Genomic DNA, 19,331 nt, shown 5'->3' on the forward strand with positions numbered 1-19,331 from the left:
GTATAATACAAATTGTATAATGAAAGTTTTATCAAAGCGCAAGTGTGACCCGTGGTCCTCGACAAAAACGTTAAGGAACAGCTGATTAACGAAATATAATTTAGTTACATATTATTTACAATACATTGAGCCATTAAAATTCGATGAAGAGCACGATATTGTTCTAGCAAAATGTGCAAATCTTATTTCGTTCGTCTATCACAGAGTGACTGAAAATCAATGACATTTAGAAAAAGCAAAAAAAAAAATGTATTAGATCTGAAGATCTGGGAAGACGCTTGAACATGGACGGCGGACGTTGGTCGCTTATAGATTATGGAATATAGAATTATACAGAGGTCAGAGACGCTAAAAAAACCCGGAATCGGTGATCGACGACAAGAACAGTGCGACCATATTCGGAACAACATACTATATATGTATATTAGTTCTGAGCGCGGACTAAGAAATATCTTAAATCGTGGTTCTGATTAATACTATTTTTATTAAAAATCAACGATAGGTCGATAGACAATCATAGAACATTATAGATACATTCATAATTCATATAGATCATAGACCAAAAAAGTAGTTTAATAAACTCCCTTATAGTTAATACTTTTATAAGTCTGTTGGACTTAACGTGCACACTGTTGATATACAATAATTCAATAATCTGAAATTTCATTATCCGTTTATCGTGACGAGGACAGGCCGATAAAAACATCGAGGTCTAGACAGTGTGTACCAAAAATTAAAACACTTTTCGTGCTGGCAGCTGCTGTGTGAGAATAAACCGTTGGTTGGTTGGTCACACTAGACAGCCGGTACTCTGACCCTTCTACTTCCTCACCTATTGCCACCCTATTGGGCTTATTCGTATTGCACCACTTGTGAAAATAACGCCGCCCCTTTGCCGCCGACTGACTGACTGAGGACGATACGAGCGCTGGCACACTGAATTGTCATTTCCGTGAAACCGCGTTCAGCTGCTGTTCGTGCGTCGCCTGTATTCTATAGCGTGCTTGTTCTGGCGCTTCTAGAACATTCCCGAGGCTTCATTACATACGATTTTTCAATCCGTGCGACGAATTCCAGCCTTTCTTGACGGTTCTCAGGTTGTCTGCTTAAGGTGAGCTTTACTACATCAATTAAAAACATTCATGATTACAATAAAACACCTTTAGATTTTTAATTGAACGTTCTTGTGTTAACTGGATAAGCCATTGGTAGAATGAAAATGGTAGGTTGTGTTATTCCATCGCTATCAAAATTCATACCCGAATCTAGTGGAAAAACTATTATTAATTATTGCACTGTTTCATGCAGACGGACTTTGAATGCGCTCCATTAAATTACGTACGCTCTCGTACCGGTCTCCATGCCTGGGCATGGGAGGCCGCACCACGTTCCTATCCTCTCCTCTTTATCAGATACCATACGAATTTTATTCAAAAAGAACCTTGAGCAACATTTCTTGAATGTTATGGCTATAGGTAGTCCATACGCCATTCATATTTATATTAGGAATGTCTTGACGACTGTTTTAATCATAATTTTGGATGAATTGAGGTTAGGATTTTATGTTAGATTAGATGCCTGATTAATTTCGCCGTTTTTGATTTATACCTAATTGTAGTCAACTATTTGAATTAACTCAATGGAATCATTTTGATTTTTTTGTATAATAAATTTTAATTACTCTCTATTTAACTCAATTTCTTTTTTGTCATAAACAATAATTGTATTAGTTGTCCAATTTAGCATAGGTAATTATTAAAAACTTATCAATAGGTATGTTCATAACTTCATTCACATTTTAACTTGGTACTTAACGTTAAAAAACACTGTGGGGTTTAAATGTTTCATACATATATCCTCATTTAATTGAATTGTACATTTTTTAATTTAGTTCTAAAATAAAATATTTACTACCTATATTTTATACATTAATCATTCTTAGACATTTTACCTATCTCTATAATTTTAGAGCAAGTATTAAAAACATACTGGGTACTTAGTTACTTGGTGTATTATACTTATCTATGCTTGGTAGTCAACTACTTCTAAAATTAAAAAAAACCATCTGTCTTGTATTTAAAACCAAATTAGATAAAATTAGATGGTATGTGTAATCCATATAACAGTAATCAATTTGGATTTTGTAATAGGCATATATTAAATATCACAAAATACCTATTCACCTATATTTTTTATTTGTGCTATCAAATTTGAATGATGATATGATAACTGAATTTTTTTTATTCATTGTGAGTGAATTAAGTATGTATCTATATGAAAAAACAATTTAACTGTATTATGTTGTTTACATTCTACATTGTTAATTTGTAGGTAATTGGATCTAAACCCGTATAATATTTCAATATATAAATAAATACTAAATTAACTTAAAAAAATTAAAAATAATTCATACAAAATCAATATTGTTTAATTAAAGTATTGTGATTACATACTATTACAGGACATAAATCAAACTAATAATTTTTATAGGTACATCATAAATGTTATAAAAATATATATAAGTGTAACTATTTGTAGGTTGATTTATTTCTAAGATTATAAGATATTATGATGAAATATTTTTAAAATCTCTTTTTCTTACGGTTTAGTTATATTTATTATACCTATCTTGTTAATATTTGTTTAATTAGGTAGGTATATACTTAATGACTTAATTATTACTGATTCGGGTAAGCTACTGCATCTAGTATTTATTTTTATTAAGGTTTTGGCCTTTTTTTATCTATCTGCTTGTACCTGCATTTTCTATTTTCAAGTACCTAGAGATTTATAAGTAATCAATTATTTCGTTTACTTACAATCAGCTTAAATACATATTAGCACACATTCAATAAAATCTTAGGTTATTAGCTTTTTGCATTTTTGTTTACATTTACAAACGACCAACTTAGGACATTGGTACGTTTCAGATTATATAAAAACTACAATCAAAAACCATTAGTTGACAACAAATCTTTTCATTTTGTTCAACTCAAATCTAATTAAAAGATGGAAGACATGGGATTAAGTTTTGCTGATCAATCTCTTTCACTCAATTCTGCTGAAGATGCCAAAACTATAGTTTCAGCAATCGAAAAATGTCGGTGCCTGGTTTTTTTCAACCTTCAAGGAAATACTTTAGGTATTGATGCTGCTAAAGAAATTGGTCATGCTATTGCTAAACATGGGTCTCTCCTTAAACATGCATTATGGCAAGATATGTTTACTGGACGACTTAAATCTGAAATTCCAATAGTTCTGGAACATTTATCAGCTGGTTTATTAACAGCAAATGTACGTTTATCTGAACTTGATTTAAGTAATAATGCTTTTGGACCAATCGGTATGAAAGGATTAGTTAAGCTATTGAATTCACCTGTGTGTTATGAATTACAAACATTACGTTTAATGAATAATGGATTAGGAATTAGTGGAGCAAAAATGCTTGCAAAAGCATTGACTGATAATTACCATGCTAGTACCAAAGCTGGTACTCCATTTAACCTTAAAGTACTTGTAGCAGGTAGAAACCGGTTAGAAAATGAAGGTATCATTGCTTTGTCTCAATTCTTTAGTCTTGTTAAGACAATGGAAGAAATAACAATCCCTCAAAATGGAATTTATTGCAAAGGCATTTTAGCATTATCTAAGAGTTTACTACAAAATCCAAATTTAAAAGTTTTGGATGTTCAAGATAATATATTAACTGTACTAGGAGCAGAAGCATTAGCCAATGTTCTGCCAAAATTAAAAAATCTGAAACGTTTGAATATTGCTGATTGTTTAATAAAATCTAAAGGTGCTTTGGCGATTGCAGAAGCTTTAAATGTTCATGAATCCCTTGAAAATGTGGATGTAAGTTATAATGAAATCAATGGTGAAAGTGGGGTGATATTAACAAAAGCACTATGTGACAAGATAAACTTAAAAGAGTATAATATTAATGGTAATAGGTTTGGAATAGAAACTATTGAAATAATCTCAAATACACTGAAAGATTCCAACAAAGACAAAACTTTGGGATCATTCAGTGGCGATGAAGGTGAATGTTCTTCTGAAGAAGAAAATGAAAATGAAGAAGCTGAAGAGAGTTCAACAGATACTGAAGAAGACAATATTTCTACTTCTGATGCTGATAAAACTGCTGATATAATGAAAGATATGACTGTTGGCGAGATTAAATTGACAAAAAATTCTACTGATGATGTTAGTTTTGAAATATTAGTTGATCAACTAATGGATATTGCTGGTCGTTATCAAAATGCAAATGATCAAGTAACATTGGATAAGTGTTTTGAGTTGTATAAAACAGCATATACTAATGCCACCAAAGAATTAAAATTTGTTGACTTAACAAATTTATTGTTAGTAAAACATGGACTTATTAAAAGTGAAGATAAAAAATTCCAACTACGGAAAGATGTCGGTAGATGTTTAGAAGTTCTAAAAATTGCTGTTGAAAATAAAAATGTTATTCCTGAACCATCTCAATGTGTATTAAGCTTTATGTTAAAAAAAAAATATTCAGTTCAATGATTTGTCAACTATTACCCACTCAGTACATTAGAAATGGCATTTAATAATCTAAAATTTATATTATTTTTTTTATGTACACGATTCAGTTTTTTTTTCAATTTAAGAATTTATTTAGTTTCATTAAAATATTGAGTATATAGTATATATTTTATAATTTTTTTTTACGTATATTTTGTGCTAAAATATTTTTCAACCTTAGTGATTTAATCATTTTGAGCAACATTTGTTAATTATCTATCTGTTAAACTTTATACTTCAAACAAAAAAAGATGTATTGATTATGGAAGTATAAGAAATTTTTGTTTACTCAGCTAATCCTAATATTCTGGAATACTTAATGTTTAACCTTTTATTTATTCAAAATTTTTGATATATTTATTTTTTTAATGTTAAGATCTATGTTTATTTAAGTCTAGGTTTGTTAAGATTTAAAAATTAATAATGGTTATTAATATGTCTAACTAGTAAATATAATAATAATAAATACAAAGTACTTCTTAACTAATTTTTATTTTAAATAACAAATTAATCCCTTAGTTTACATTGCATTAAAATGATTATTTATAATGATAATAATTAATAACTTCAATATGAACAATACTTTTACCGGGTTGTGTGAAAAAAAATCAATTTAGTGGCCACTTAGTAATGTTGAAGGGACAATTAACTCACTATTGATTCAATTAATGTTAAGTGATTGTTGTTCTGGTATACAATGTATTAATACATTTAAAATTAGGTCCCCTTAAATATTTTGAGTTCAAAATATTGAAAATAAGAATTTAAACAATAAATATTGTCAAAGTGTTATAATAATCTGTACCTATTTGTCTTCCTCAAAATTGCAAACTTAAATTAGGTAACTACTCTGTTAGTTTAGTTTATATACTATGATATGCTTACACCTAACTTATAACAAAAAACCCAACACATCTACAATATTCGATTCGCAGTATGTGAAGTAATATATTATATTAAAATCCGGTTGTCTTTAAAAGTAATTCTTACTTGATTATTTATCTACAGATTGTTTATATGATTAACAGTACACTACTTAAATACTATTACACCATATATTTTCCTGTCCAAGTATATAATAGAAAATGTTATAAATAAATTAAACTTTCAATGATACCTGTTGAAATTACCGTTCAAAATAATCAACTTATTAAAAAAAATATCTACCAACTATATGCTATATTAACATATGATTTTTATTTGATAATGATTGCAATAAACAAATTATATAAAACATACCTATAAATTTCTTAAATGATGATAATATGTTGGAATTACCGTTTGAAATTTTCATTTATGATGAAATATCAACTGGCTGCTATATTTATATCTGATTTATTTTCTAATAGATGATTGGATTACATTAATTATTTATTTTACATTGGTAACCAATAAATAACATTTTCACAATGATGATACTGTTGGAATTACCGTTTGAAATTTTCATTTATGATGAAATATCAACTGGCTGCTATATTTATATCTGATTTATTTTCTAATAGATGATTGGATTACATTAATTATTTATTTTACATTGGTAACCAATAAATAACATTTTCACAATGATGATACTGTTGGAATTACCGTTTGAAATTTTCATTTATGATGAAATATCAACTGGCTGCTATATTTACATCTGATGTTGATTTTAGTTCTATCAAATATGCTCTGTATAGTTTGACGTAATGCCTATATAAATATTAATTTAATAAAAATGATGATACCGTTGGAATTACCGTTTGAAATTTTCATTTATGATGAAATATCAACTGGCTGCTATATTTATATCTGATTTATTTTCTAATAGATGATTGGATTACAATAATTATTTATTTTACATTGGTAACCAATAAATAACATTTTCACAATGATGATACTGTTGGAATTACCGTTTGAAATTTTCATTTATGATGAAATATCAACTGGCTGCTATATTTACATCTGATGTTGATTTTAGTTCTATCAAAAATGCTCTGTTTAGTTTGACGTAATGCCTATATAAATATTAATTTAATAAAAATGATGATACCGTTGGAATTACCGTTTGAAATTTTCATTTATGATGAAATATCAACTGGCTGCTATATTTATATCTGATTTATTTTCTAATAGATAGTGATTGGATTACAATAATTATTTATTTTACATTGGTAACCAATAAATAACATTTTCACAATGATGATACTGTTGGAATTACCGTTTGAAATTTTCATTTATGATGAAATATCAACTGGCTGCTATTTTTTTCTGATGTCATTTGATTACACTAAAAATTCAAAACTATGAAATTGTTATATTACTATGTTACACTTTTTATTTGTGATGAAATTTTCTATAAAAAAAATATATTAATGTTCTATATAACTATTTTTAAGACCAAAATAATCATCCAGGTGCTACAAGTTAATAAATCACATACTTAAATTACCTGATTTTCTTTCCCAGCACATTATGTATTATTGTGTGCTTGTATTTATTTTATGAAGCATATACATGACTTTTTAGATTAATATTGTTGTTTAACTTCTTATTTTACAGATTACTGTAGAACTTATATCACATCACAATGTTGAGCGCAGCTAAATATGTTGCACGTCGAGCTGCAGAGCAGTCGCTCCTTGTTAAACAAGATATAATATCTAAAGCTTTATGTCTTAGCCCATTTCAAACTCGGCAATCATCATCTAAAGGTGTCCAAGGTCATGTTATTGGAATTGATCTTGGTACAACCAATTCTTGTGTGGCTGTTATGGAAGGAAAACAACCCAGAGTAATTGAAAACTCTGAAGGATCAAGAACTACACCTTCAGTTGTGGCTTTCACTAAAGATGGAGAGAGGTTAGCTGGTACTCCTGCTAAAAGACAAGCCGTAACTAATACCCAAAACACTTTTTATGCTACTAAAAGGCTAATTGGTCGGCGTTATGACGAACCTGAAATACAAAAGGACTTAAAAAACTTGACATTTAAAATTGTAAAAGCTACTAATGGAGATGCTTGGGTGCAAGGTTCAGATGGCAAGATGTACTCTCCTAGTCAAATTGGAGCATTTGTCTTAATTAAAATGAAGGAAACAGCTGATTCTTTCTTGGGAACAAATGTTAAAAATGCTGTAATCACTGTTCCAGCATATTTCAACGACTCTCAGAGACAAGCTACTAAGGATGCTGGACAAATTGCAGGACTCAATGTCTTGCGTGTTATTAATGAACCTACTGCTGCAGCGTTAGCATATGGTATGGAGAAAGATAGTGATAAACTTATAGCTGTGTATGATTTAGGTGGTGGTACTTTTGATGTTTCTATATTGGAAAACCAAAAAGGTGTATTTGAGGTCAAATCAACTAATGGAGACACATTACTCGGTGGTGAAGATTTTGATAATTTGTTGGTTAATTATTTGATATCTGAATTCAAAAAAGAGCAAGGTGTTGATTTAAATAAAGATGCTATGGCTTTGCAACGTGTAAAAGAGGCTGCGGAAAAGGCAAAAGTTGAATTATCTTCTTCTCTTCAAACTGACATCAATTTACCATACATAACTGTTGATAGCTCTGGCCCAAAGCATTTAAACTTAAAATTAACTAGAGCCAAATTTGAAGGACTAGTTGGTGATTTGATTAAAAGAACGACAGGGCCATGTCAAAAAGCTGTAAAGGATGCCGAAATAAAACTTTCTGATATTTCTGACGTACTGTTGGTTGGTGGAATGACTCGAATGCCAAAGGTTCAGTCATTGGTTCAAGAAATATTTGGAAAACAGCCTAGTAAAGCTGTAAATCCGGATGAAGCTGTTGCTGTTGGAGCTGCAATTCAAGGTGGAGTGCTTTCTGGAAGTGTAACAGATGTTCTTTTGCTGGATGTCACTCCATTATCCCTTGGTATTGAAACAATGGGAGGTGTATTCACTAGCCTCATTTCACGTAATACAACCATTCCAACCAAGAAGAGTCAAGTTTTCTCTACAGCTGCTGACTCTCAGACTCAAGTAGAAATTAAAGTATTCCAAGGAGAAAGAGCGATCGCTGCTGATAATAAACCCCTCGGCCAGTTTTCATTGGTTGGAATTCCACCTGCACCTAGAGGTGTTCCACAAATAGAGGTCACGTTTGATATTGACGCTAATGGTATAGTTCATGTTTCTGCCCGTGACAAGGGTACTGGTCGTGAACAACAAATTTCTATCCAATCTTCTGGTGGTCTAAGTAAGGACGAAATAGAAAATATGGTGAAGAACGCTGAACAATATGCCCAACAAGATCAAGTTAAAAAGGACCGCGTTGAAGCCCTTAATCAAGCTGATTCTATTGTTAATGATACAGAAAGCAAATTAACAGAATACCAAGTACATATACCCGAAGAAGATGCCACCAATATTCGTGAATTAATAAAAGAAGTTAGAGAAAAAATAGCACAAGCACAGGCTGGTGAACAAGATCCTGAAGAATTAAAAGCTAGTACACAAAAATTACAGCAAGCCTCCTTGAAAATGTTTGAAGTAGCCTATAAGAAGATGGCTGCTAAACGTGAACAAGAAAATAGTGGTAATCAAAACCAAAGTGGAGATGGTCAGACAACCGAGCAAGAAACCAAAAAAGAACAATAATAAAGTTTCTAATAAGGTACTTAGTTGTCTCCAAATTGTAGTAGTTAAAATTACTATTTGTTTTTTATTCATAGTATGTAAATAATATTGTATATATTTATAATTATAATAATACACATTTTATATATAAAAATTGAATAAGTTATTATATAGAATATTTATCGTCATTGGTACTCTAATGATCACTATTTCTAGAACTTAATTTAAACTTTCTTGGAATTAATGGTTGACTAGAGAAAATCCAAAATGTTAATATATATTTATTGGAAGGTTGGTCTCACCTATGTGACGTGTATTAGAAATATTACATAAAATAATTATAAAATGTATGTTAATCTTAACTAAGCGCTATTCAGTAAAAAAACAAAGGTTTGTGTTAAAAATAGTTAAATATATGTGTGTAGGTACTGAATACCTGCCATCCGTCGGTATACTCTATTCCTTTTAGACTATTTTGAAAAATTTTAAAAATATGTAAAGTTCCTGTTAGTTTTAAATTAAAATGTATTAGCTATTAGGGATGACAATAGTTTGAGACATTTTACAGTACCTATTAGTACAAAATAATAAAATGTTTTTATAAACTCTGGTTAATTTTGTACAACCAACAAACATTTAAATTTCTTATCGGTACTTCAAAAACATGTGTCATCAGTAGTAAGCATAATCTAAATAGAACTTGAGAAACTTTAAACTTATTTTTTGTCAACTCAATATTGTCTATGGTTAAACATAAACTCCTTAACTTATGGCTAAGGTAAGTACATATAAATTTATTGGTATTCTTTATAATAGTAAATGTTCTGATGTTATTCATCTTGTATACTTCATTTAAAATACTAATGCCAGGTCGCATAAATTATTAATTAATTTAGTGAACCAATCATGTTTAAGGACCATTAGCTAGCTCACTGTTGATTCAATAAATTTTAACTGATAGTTCACGCAACCCGGCATAAATATACTATTTTATAGTTAATTTGTTGATACTCTAATGACATTTTGTAATGATTAATAAATTAACTTTTTACAGTAACTTAAATGTCTTGCTTTTGATGAAATAGTATAAAATTTGAATCCTACCACTCTAATATATAATATTATATTAAATAAACTAAGTTATTTAATATTATAATTATATATTTATAATATTATACATTTTAGCATGTGAGTCATTAAAATAAGTTAGTGGTCTACCCAAAAAACAAATTGTGCTGAGGTAACATGATATTTTGTTACTTAACGCCTCAGTATGCTAGAGAAGTGAATGTCCTGCTGCTGGTGAAGATGTGAACAATGTCATACAGATCTCAGTGAGGCATTTTGTGTTTGTTTGAAATGTAAAAAGTGTTAAACTTATCTTGCAATCATTTAATATTTGTCCTCAGACTAGACTACTGAAGTATAAATACCATAGAGTCCATGATATTATTTCTAAAGAAATACATATAGAATCGGCTAGGATTTAAGGGAAACAAACTTGTATCATCAAACTTCACCTTAAGTAAACACTAAGTAGAGCTGCCCAAATTAAATTTTGAATAGTCACCAATATAAAGTGTTTATAGAATATACTTATACTCTTGTATATGTCAGAAGTTAAGGCTTAGGCTTTAGAACGTGATAAGAAAACTCACATTTAGTGACATATATTAACCATTTTTAATAGTACCTATCGTTATGAACCTATATCGAAGTATTAGCAATAATTATTATTAGTATAGTACTTAATTTAATTTGTCTTGTAGACGTACACAACACTATGTAATCAAATGATATAATATTGGACATCTTCTAAATTGTATTAAATTAACTTTTGAAGTAACAATATTGAGAAAAGAGTTTGCGTTTCATTCATCTTAGTATTTAGTTAAACACGACCAATATATGTCAACCATAAGCCAGTGTCGAGTAGCTTGAAGTAATTTTTTAAATGTATACTATAAGCCTAACTGGTTCAAAAAGTTTAAAAATATTCACTAAAATTGTATTTGCATGGGTACTAAATTTACATCCGTCATTATAATTAGAGGCGTTCCAACACATAATAGATGTAAGGAACACTAATACATTTTTTCAACAGCATGCATGACCGAAAGAGTTTCAGGTTCAGATCTACGTGGTTTCAGTAAATTACTATCAAAATATAATACATAGAGCAGAGCTGTTAACCACTAAGGGCCAGTAAGTTGTACAGTCTGTGATTAAAGTTAATCACAGTTTAACCGGCCGAATTTGGCCGGTTAAATATCTGTTATCAGCTGATTAAGCGTAATCGGAGTTTAATCACAGACTGTACAACTGGCCCTAATCATTTCATTAATTAAATATATCATTTAAGAACTAGTTATAAAATAAATATGGGCATTATATTTAAACTTAGATCATATTATAATATAGATAGTCACATACTCATAGAAACAATTTGTGATGCCAATAAACAGTAGGACCGCAGTGATATGCGCATGCGCGTAGTTTCTCATCATTAAGTTTTGGCGCTGATATTAAATGAATAGGATAAAAATGTTTTCTTTAATTCTTGTTCCTATACTCTATTTTCTTTTAATACTTAATATTATGTATTATGAAACATAAAATATGTAATATTGTACTTTATTAAGATAAACTATTAACATTATGTTCTTAATCCTTATGCATAGTCATAAATATAAAATAATAATAAAACGGTACTTAGAAGTAGAAACTAGTGTAATATAACTAAAATGGTACTATATAGAGTAATAGGTACTACAAAGATATTACCTACCGATTTTTAAACAAAATTATTTTGGTGCATTTATGTCACACATTCTTGCCTGTCATTTAAAGTGAATGGATATTGGCTACATTAATTTTAATGATACATATGGCTCAATTATTAATTGTAATGATTGTTTTCGATTCAATTTATTTATTATTTATACGTTTATAATCATTAATCGATACAAATTAAAAAACATTTTGTAATTTTGTGTAATAACAGTGTTATGTGAATTCAGAATTAGTAATACCATAGAACAATACCTAAATTCGGTTAAATTCAATTTTAAGCGGGAAAGCAGATTTATATTTAATAAGCAGACATGAGTCCTAAATAGTTATGTTGGCTTCAATTCACTCCATAGGCGTGATCATGTTGAAATGTACGAGGTTATTGCATATATACCCCCCCTCAATCAAATATCCGATGATAAAAACAAAAATGGCAGCGTAAAGGGAGCCAATAATAATCAATTTTTATGCGAGCGTATTTTTCATGATAAGAAAAATTGATATTTGTAATTTGTGATATCCCTTTACGCAGCCATTTTGTTTCAGATGATAACAATCCGAGTCAATATGCAATAACCAGCTGTATATTTCAATCATGGGCGTGATGTGCTGTAACTCCATCCATTGTATAATAGAATATGATCTAAGTATTTAAATATGTAATTAGAACATATAAGATCTTCATTCCCGAGACTCGAGAGCCTATTGATAGGAGATAGTGAAGTGATAGACCCTGTTTTGAGTGATACCAGAGTTGCGCGAATTTTTTAACTAATGGGCTACCCACTCAGATAACTTTAATGGCGATAGCTAAGATACTGGCTTAAGAATCTTAGATAATTATCGGAAGGTAAAGAATTAACAGAGGAGAAAGCTTCTAAAATATACCAGTGCACTGCGCTGAAAAAAGAAAGGTAAGGAGACAGATTGGTGACTGTCTGTACATGCAGTTCAGGAAAAAAATCAGCATAACCCGCCCCTGGTGGCGAGACAAATCCTCCTGTGAAGACAAGGGGGGTCGACTTCATATTGTCCCCAAAAAATTACCTAAATATACCGTTTGTTGTACATGGGGACATTGAACGTAATTCGATTGAGGTGTATCTAAGGAAGCATTGAAGCAATAGTGTGTTTCACAAATTAGAGACTCGACTGTTGCGCGACGGCCTATAATCAGTATGGTTACTCAAAATGTCTGCTAAAAAGCGTGCGTAAATTGAACTGCCGCATACAGCGCTCACTAATTTCAAACCAACCGCGCTTTTGCAAGGTTTAAACGACATTGAAATCCAAATTTTTGACCACCAGTCGCGCTACAGTCGAGTCTCTAATTTCGTGTAGCACACTATAGGTGCTACCATCACTGGAGGTGTTTGGGACTTGGGTAAAGGCATCATGAGAGATATCATATGGAAGAAATTCGTGAACATTGTATTCATGTGTAAGAACCACGAAGAGTAATGGAGTGAATTTATAGGTAGGTATATAATTTCCATTTAGTGTTAACAGAGTTGAAGTATGGATGAATATTTCAATATAAATTGCACAATTAGGCAACGATATATAATGATAAGTGGAGAAAAGTAGAGATTTCCACATACGAAACAAGGTTGGGGTAGATTTAAACGCCCCAAGGGCCAAGACTGGTGTGTAGAAAGCTTGCCTATCTAAATTGTGTATTTTGTAACAATTAATTATTAAGCTGTTTGTTGTTAGTTTTTCATGGTAATTGAAACCAACTATTAGTCAGTTTTTTGGAGTAAAATATAACTATTAGTCGGTTATTCAAATCATTCGGTAGTGCCCATCACTAATTTTTGTTTTAGAATCAAAAAACAATATCCATACCTATTTGACTTAAGCTCGATTGACTGTAGACATGCGTTAAGGACGAAGGGTGGGAATCCCACCAGATTCCGAGTAGACATTAACAAATTAGCACATTTGCACATTTGTAGGTAACAGAGGATATGTGATATAATATATAAATGAGCTTTTTATCGTTCATTGCTATCCAAAATTAAGCCCAAATACGTAGCATCTGGCACCATTATGGTAGAATAAATTCTTGTTTTCAGACTGCTTTAAAAAAACCACAACATTGCATTAATTATGAGTAGCTAAGACCCTGGGTACCTACCTACTATATAGTAAATGAAAGTTACTTACATTATCCTCAAATATCAACAGTGAGTGATGAAGAAGATTCGACTCATGTCATGGTTGATATCTTTGTGGACGTAACGAAAGATCGAACATACATTTCCACAACAGTCAACGCCGATGATCCTATGCATGAGACAACTAAACCATCTAACATGTGATTTATGACTTAATGGATTTCTTTTGCAATTCAATTTTTTCTATTAGTAAATATACCATATTTTTAAGTATGATCTATTATACATATTGTAGGTTTTAATTTTTAAATACATTTTCATGTATGTGCACTTTGAATATTATTATACTCCTTTCGCGGAGACCAGGACCGTCTCGCGTATACGACTGATGGAAATGCGGGAGCTCCATCAAATAACCCCTCTTTACAAATAAAACTATTTTTTATACATAGTGAGTTCAAATATACGTTCGTGTCAGCCGTTATAATAATATGGTACGTATTATATCAATGATAATAATATAATAATATTCTAGTATAAATTACATACAAGTCATACAACACATTTTTTTGTATTAATTATTTAAAAAATAACACAAAACGTGCTCGAAAATCTGAATTGAAATCACTACAAAAAATGAAAAATCATGACACTGAATGCAGTATGCAATATGCATGTGTGGCATGTCCCGAATTCTGAGCAGCTGGTGGTCGGCTGGTGGAGCGTAGCTGTTACGAGTAAAAGTAGTGGGGATCGACGAGTTTTCGTCCGCCACGCAGTCCTGACTCCTGGTCTCTCGGCGAACAGAGTATAGGTATTTATTTAGTCTTCATAATCTTGACTCACAATTAAATATAAATCCAATTCGATAGAAAGATACCAACTCGACATTTTCATCCATCATTAATTTATGACAAAAAACTATAGTTTTAGTACGTTTTTGTAATGCAGTAAAATATTGTATAATATTATCCATTAGGTATATAATAAGGTAATATTGATATACATATTATTTTATTATGTTGTAACTTGTAATATTATTTGAAGTGTACCTACTTATAATTTATACAATTATACTGCATGGCCGCATGGGTAATGGGTACATCATATATTATGCATATTATGAAATGTGAATGCGTCGTTTTATTGAAAAATCCAACCAAGCATTATCCCTATTGTTAGACGGATTAAAGTGAGCATGCAATGAAAGAACAATTGTTTTGCATATTATTCGCTGTTAGAGAAATATTTAATCTTTATTTCTAGTGTTATATTTACATGGGCGCTCATAAGTAATAATTTAGAGAGGGTCAAAATAAAAAATTTCGGTAATAACTAATAAGGTAATATTGTGGTAATATTTATTGAGCTACATGTTCATAATATTTTTTTCCAGGGGGGGGGGCAAGTACCCTGTCTTGCCCCCCCCACAATGGACGCCCATGTATACTTACCTATACATAGTTACATTAATGGCATACAGATACTCACCAAACCTTCTCACTGTAATTGAACTAATTTTGGTTAGATTTACTGAAATGTACATACACATAAGTCATACCTACAGTCTCACCATACATAAACATGTACATATCATGACCAAAGGATGTAGTAAATTATACCAAACTTATACAGTTGAACTAAAACAATTCAATTGTTCTACTTTGAAAGTAAGGTAGGTAGGTAACTACAGGTAAGTAATATAGTTGAAGTTCCTAAAGGCTAAAAGTATACGTAAGAAAAAAAGGGTTCTTAATAAAATAAGGGATTTAATACATTTTAACAAATTGTAAATGATGAAAATTTAATTCTAGTATAGGTACAAGATACACAATACACATAAATATTATTTAAAATAACCTAATCAACCAAAATCGTTCAGATATTGAATATCATGTTTAAACCCTCAACTTAAACTCTCACATGTAATTTTACCATAGACATATATTATAATTTGTAATATTATTTATCTATCATACGTCTGAATTTTACCATTTTTAATTGTATTGTATGTAAAAAGATGATATAATATCTACTAAATTGATGAACTGTTTGAAGCTTATATTTATCTCATTATCTGTAATTATTATAAAATAAATAAATAAATAATTAACCTCTGAAATAGTAATACCTATTGAGGAAGAGAACCTACGCTCTTCTGCAATCTTTCTTTTATTCAGCAATCTATTAACTATAAATGTTTCAGTCATAGTTCATAGACGGTTGCTTGAAATAATTGTTACTGGTTCAACACATTTTTAAAAAATTGTCCTTTAATTTTTTTTTTAATTTAAATACACGCTTAATATTTAGGTAAGTAAACATATTTTATTAGGGTAGTATTTAGTACCTACATATATCTTGTGTTAAAGATACTTCTAAACTTCTTAATGCTAAACATGTCTTAATGTAATTGGTGGACCACCTTTCCCCACCAAGAGAGATAGTGTTAAGGGTGAACTAATGTACTATGTACGACAGTTGGTTAAAGACCTGCATTGGAGAGTATTCTCGTTCAGGTTATTCTGAAGCCAGATCGTATTTTTTTGTATTTAGTCAAAAATATACATGCTAACCTATTTAATCATTAGAGTTGTGTAATTATTTAGTAATTAGTCATAGTAATTTAGCAATTTCACTATTTATAGAAATTCAAAGGAAAGATAGTTAACACTAGGTTTATGTATATTTACTAACATAAAGGGTTCCAGTTTCAGATAACCTAGTTTATAGGTCTATAGTTTCAGTAAATAATGGTACAAAATATACATATAACACAAGTTATGTCATCAATTCGAAAAAAAACATTCTAGCATAGGTATTTATGAAAAAATAAAAATAAATATTTTATATAAAGATTGTAAATAGAACATACCAGTTTAATTTGACAAACTTTTTTTTCAAATAAGAGAAAAATGTAAAAACTTTTACAATGCTAAAATATGAAAATTAATTTTATAATAGTTATTTATTTTTTTTATTGTGACTTTATCAACTACATATTATGATTATTAGCCTAGTAATAGTATTATTACTTTATTGTAAGATATACACAATCAGTCAAAATATATTAAATATTATACAATTTTACCTTATAAAAATAACGTTTTACCTTAATTTAACACAATAAAAATATATATCTACTTAAATTCTTAAACCAAATATTTTTAATTATAATAAGGGTTCTAGGTATTTACTAGATATACCTAATTTATAATTAGTGGGAATACAAGTAGAATAAGACATATTTATGTGTTATACCCACCCTTATTATTTGTATTAGTGCATTTACCACACTATATACATTTTGTAAAAAATAATTTCAGCTTATTTAAAGAAAGTTACTCTAATGGCTAATAACTAGGGTTCGGAACTTAATGCACTTAAAAAGTACTAAATATGCATGCTCTTATGTGCTTAAAAAAGAACAAATATGCTCTAAAAATATGCAATAATATTTTATTTCTCAAAATTTTCATTTGCAGAAATATTTTATAAAATTATGAATATGGAAAAAGTAAAGTAATAAAAATTATTTTTATTTTTATTTTTTAATCATAATTTAAACAACAACAAAATTATATAAAATGCCTCCACAATGTTCCTTGGATAAAATAAATACGTATAAGTCGGAACTGACAATAATATCTCGGCAGTAAGTCTATTAATGCCATCAGCCCATCAACAATAATCATTGAATTATTTCCCTAGAAAAGTATTTTTAGAAAATCTTCTCTTGATATTCAAAAGTATCAAAAAAAATGGGAGTAGGTACCTAAATATTTAAATGTCTTATTGATAAGAATATAATTTAAAGGGATACAAATAAATATTTTTTAAAAACAAGAGAAACTCCATCACCTAGCATCACTTCTCAAATTAATGACTGCCACACTGGTTATAATTTATAAGTATCGTAGACTGATGTGAATAGATTTGTAGCATAAAAAGGGAACCTAACCAGAAAAGTATTTTATGTAGAAATTGAAAAAAAAGAATTTATCATAACACAACATTTCTTAAGCATTTTCTGCATAGGAGAGTACTTTTTGCATTTCTGATAGGTGTTGCAAACGAGCAGTAATTGTAGGAGATGATACTGGATCGATACTTGATTATACCACATTAACAAGTAACATTCCTATTTTTATTATCTCAAAATTACTGAAATTTATCGTAATCTACTTAACAAACGAGAGTATTATCTGATTGGATAGAAAAAAATCAAGTGTTTTAACAGTCAGTTTTTACATTGACTAGTATAGGACATGTTTAGGAACCGGTAGAAAACAGAGTTTTATGCAGGAAAGCGTCTTAAGCGAGTTTTACTATAGTACAGAATAAAGTGAATTACTATACTATTATTTTAGAGAATTCCTCTACAAGGCCTAATTCTGTTGTATCCTACTTAGGTCACAAAAATATAACTATGCTACCCAATGCTTGAACATGATTTATTTGTTAATTCATAATTGTTTAAAATAAAAACCCCCATTCAAATAAAATTGCTTGCCTAATAAAATAAATAATAACCTGACAATACTAATGTATTTTCACTTGATATTTGATTTTAGGTCTACATCTAGACCGTAGGTTAACTTGGGCAACTCACACCCACAACAAAAGACTTGCCTTGAATAATCCAACTACGTTATCTTCCACATCACAACACATCAACTTAAAAAACAAGCTACTATTATACAAACTCCTACTCAAACTGATCTGGACATACAGTATCTAACCCTGGGGTGCAGCCAAAAAGTCCAAGTTAAACAAAATCCAAGTCTTCCAATCAAAATGTCTCCGCCAAATAATCAAAGCCACCTACTATGTATCTAACAACACTCTACATAGAGATCTAGCCATTCCAACAGTCCAAAACGTGACAAAAACTTTCTCCAAGCACATACACTCCAAGCTCCACAGCCATCGTAATCTCCTGATTTCCGAGCTATCTACCAACTCTATTCCTGGTGACCCCAGAAGGCGTCTTAAACGTACCTGGTGTCGTAACCTTCTTAAATAAAATTGTATATATCTCTACCCCCCCTTAATTTTGTATTCAATCTCACTCTCTCTTGCTAGCACAGTAAAATAAACTCCTAACCTTAAGTGCCTCCAATGGGCGGCTTCTTATCTCCTGCCACTCAAGTCATGTCACCTCCATCACATACACTTATTGTATAATAATATTTACAGATTGTGTATTTTAATAGTAAATGATAAAAAAAAATAAATAAATAAAATATTTGATTTTAACAGTTTTTAATATTTAAATG

At 30.0% G+C, this 19,331-nt stretch overlaps 2 protein-coding genes and 1 long non-coding RNA gene across 3 annotated transcripts; all 3 read left to right on the top strand.

Moving 5' to 3' along the window:
- Positions 1–894: 894 nt before the first annotated feature.
- Positions 895–9,591, top strand: LOC111031704 (stress-70 protein, mitochondrial). Its single transcript, XM_022311757.1, has 2 exons — positions 895–1,111; positions 7,093–9,591. The coding sequence occupies exon 2, from the start codon at positions 7,121–7,123 to the stop codon at positions 9,158–9,160; it is 2,040 nt and encodes a 679-aa protein (XP_022167449.1). The 5' UTR covers positions 895–1,111; positions 7,093–7,120; the 3' UTR covers positions 9,161–9,591.
- Positions 3,010–4,536, top strand: LOC111031725 (ran GTPase-activating protein 1). Its single transcript, XM_022311786.1, has one exon. It carries the CDS (start codon positions 3,010–3,012, stop codon positions 4,534–4,536), a length of 1,527 nt encoding a protein of 508 aa, XP_022167478.1.
- Positions 9,592–12,070: 2,479 nt separating the features above from the next.
- Positions 12,071–19,328, top strand: LOC111031706. The gene is made up of 3 exons (XR_002604234.1): positions 12,071–14,546; positions 14,715–14,866; positions 18,627–19,328. It is a non-coding gene; the product is annotated as an uncharacterized LOC111031706 (long non-coding RNA).
- Positions 19,329–19,331: the final 3 nt, after the last annotated feature.

The sequence above is a fragment of the Myzus persicae genome, unplaced genomic scaffold (genome assembly GCF_001856785.1).
Source record: "Myzus persicae strain clone G006 unplaced genomic scaffold, MPER_G0061.0, whole genome shotgun sequence".
NCBI classification, from domain to species: domain Eukaryota; kingdom Metazoa; phylum Arthropoda; class Insecta; order Hemiptera; family Aphididae; genus Myzus; species Myzus persicae.

Bases quoted from the DNA above. Each gene is read 5' to 3' on its own strand.
- LOC111031725 (XM_022311786.1), top strand. From the start codon at position 3,010: ATGGAAGACATGGGATTAAGTTTTGCTGATCAATCTCTTTCACTCAAT.
- LOC111031704 (XM_022311757.1), top strand. From the start codon at position 7,121: ATGTTGAGCGCAGCTAAATATGTTGCACGTCGAGCTGCAGAGCAGTCG.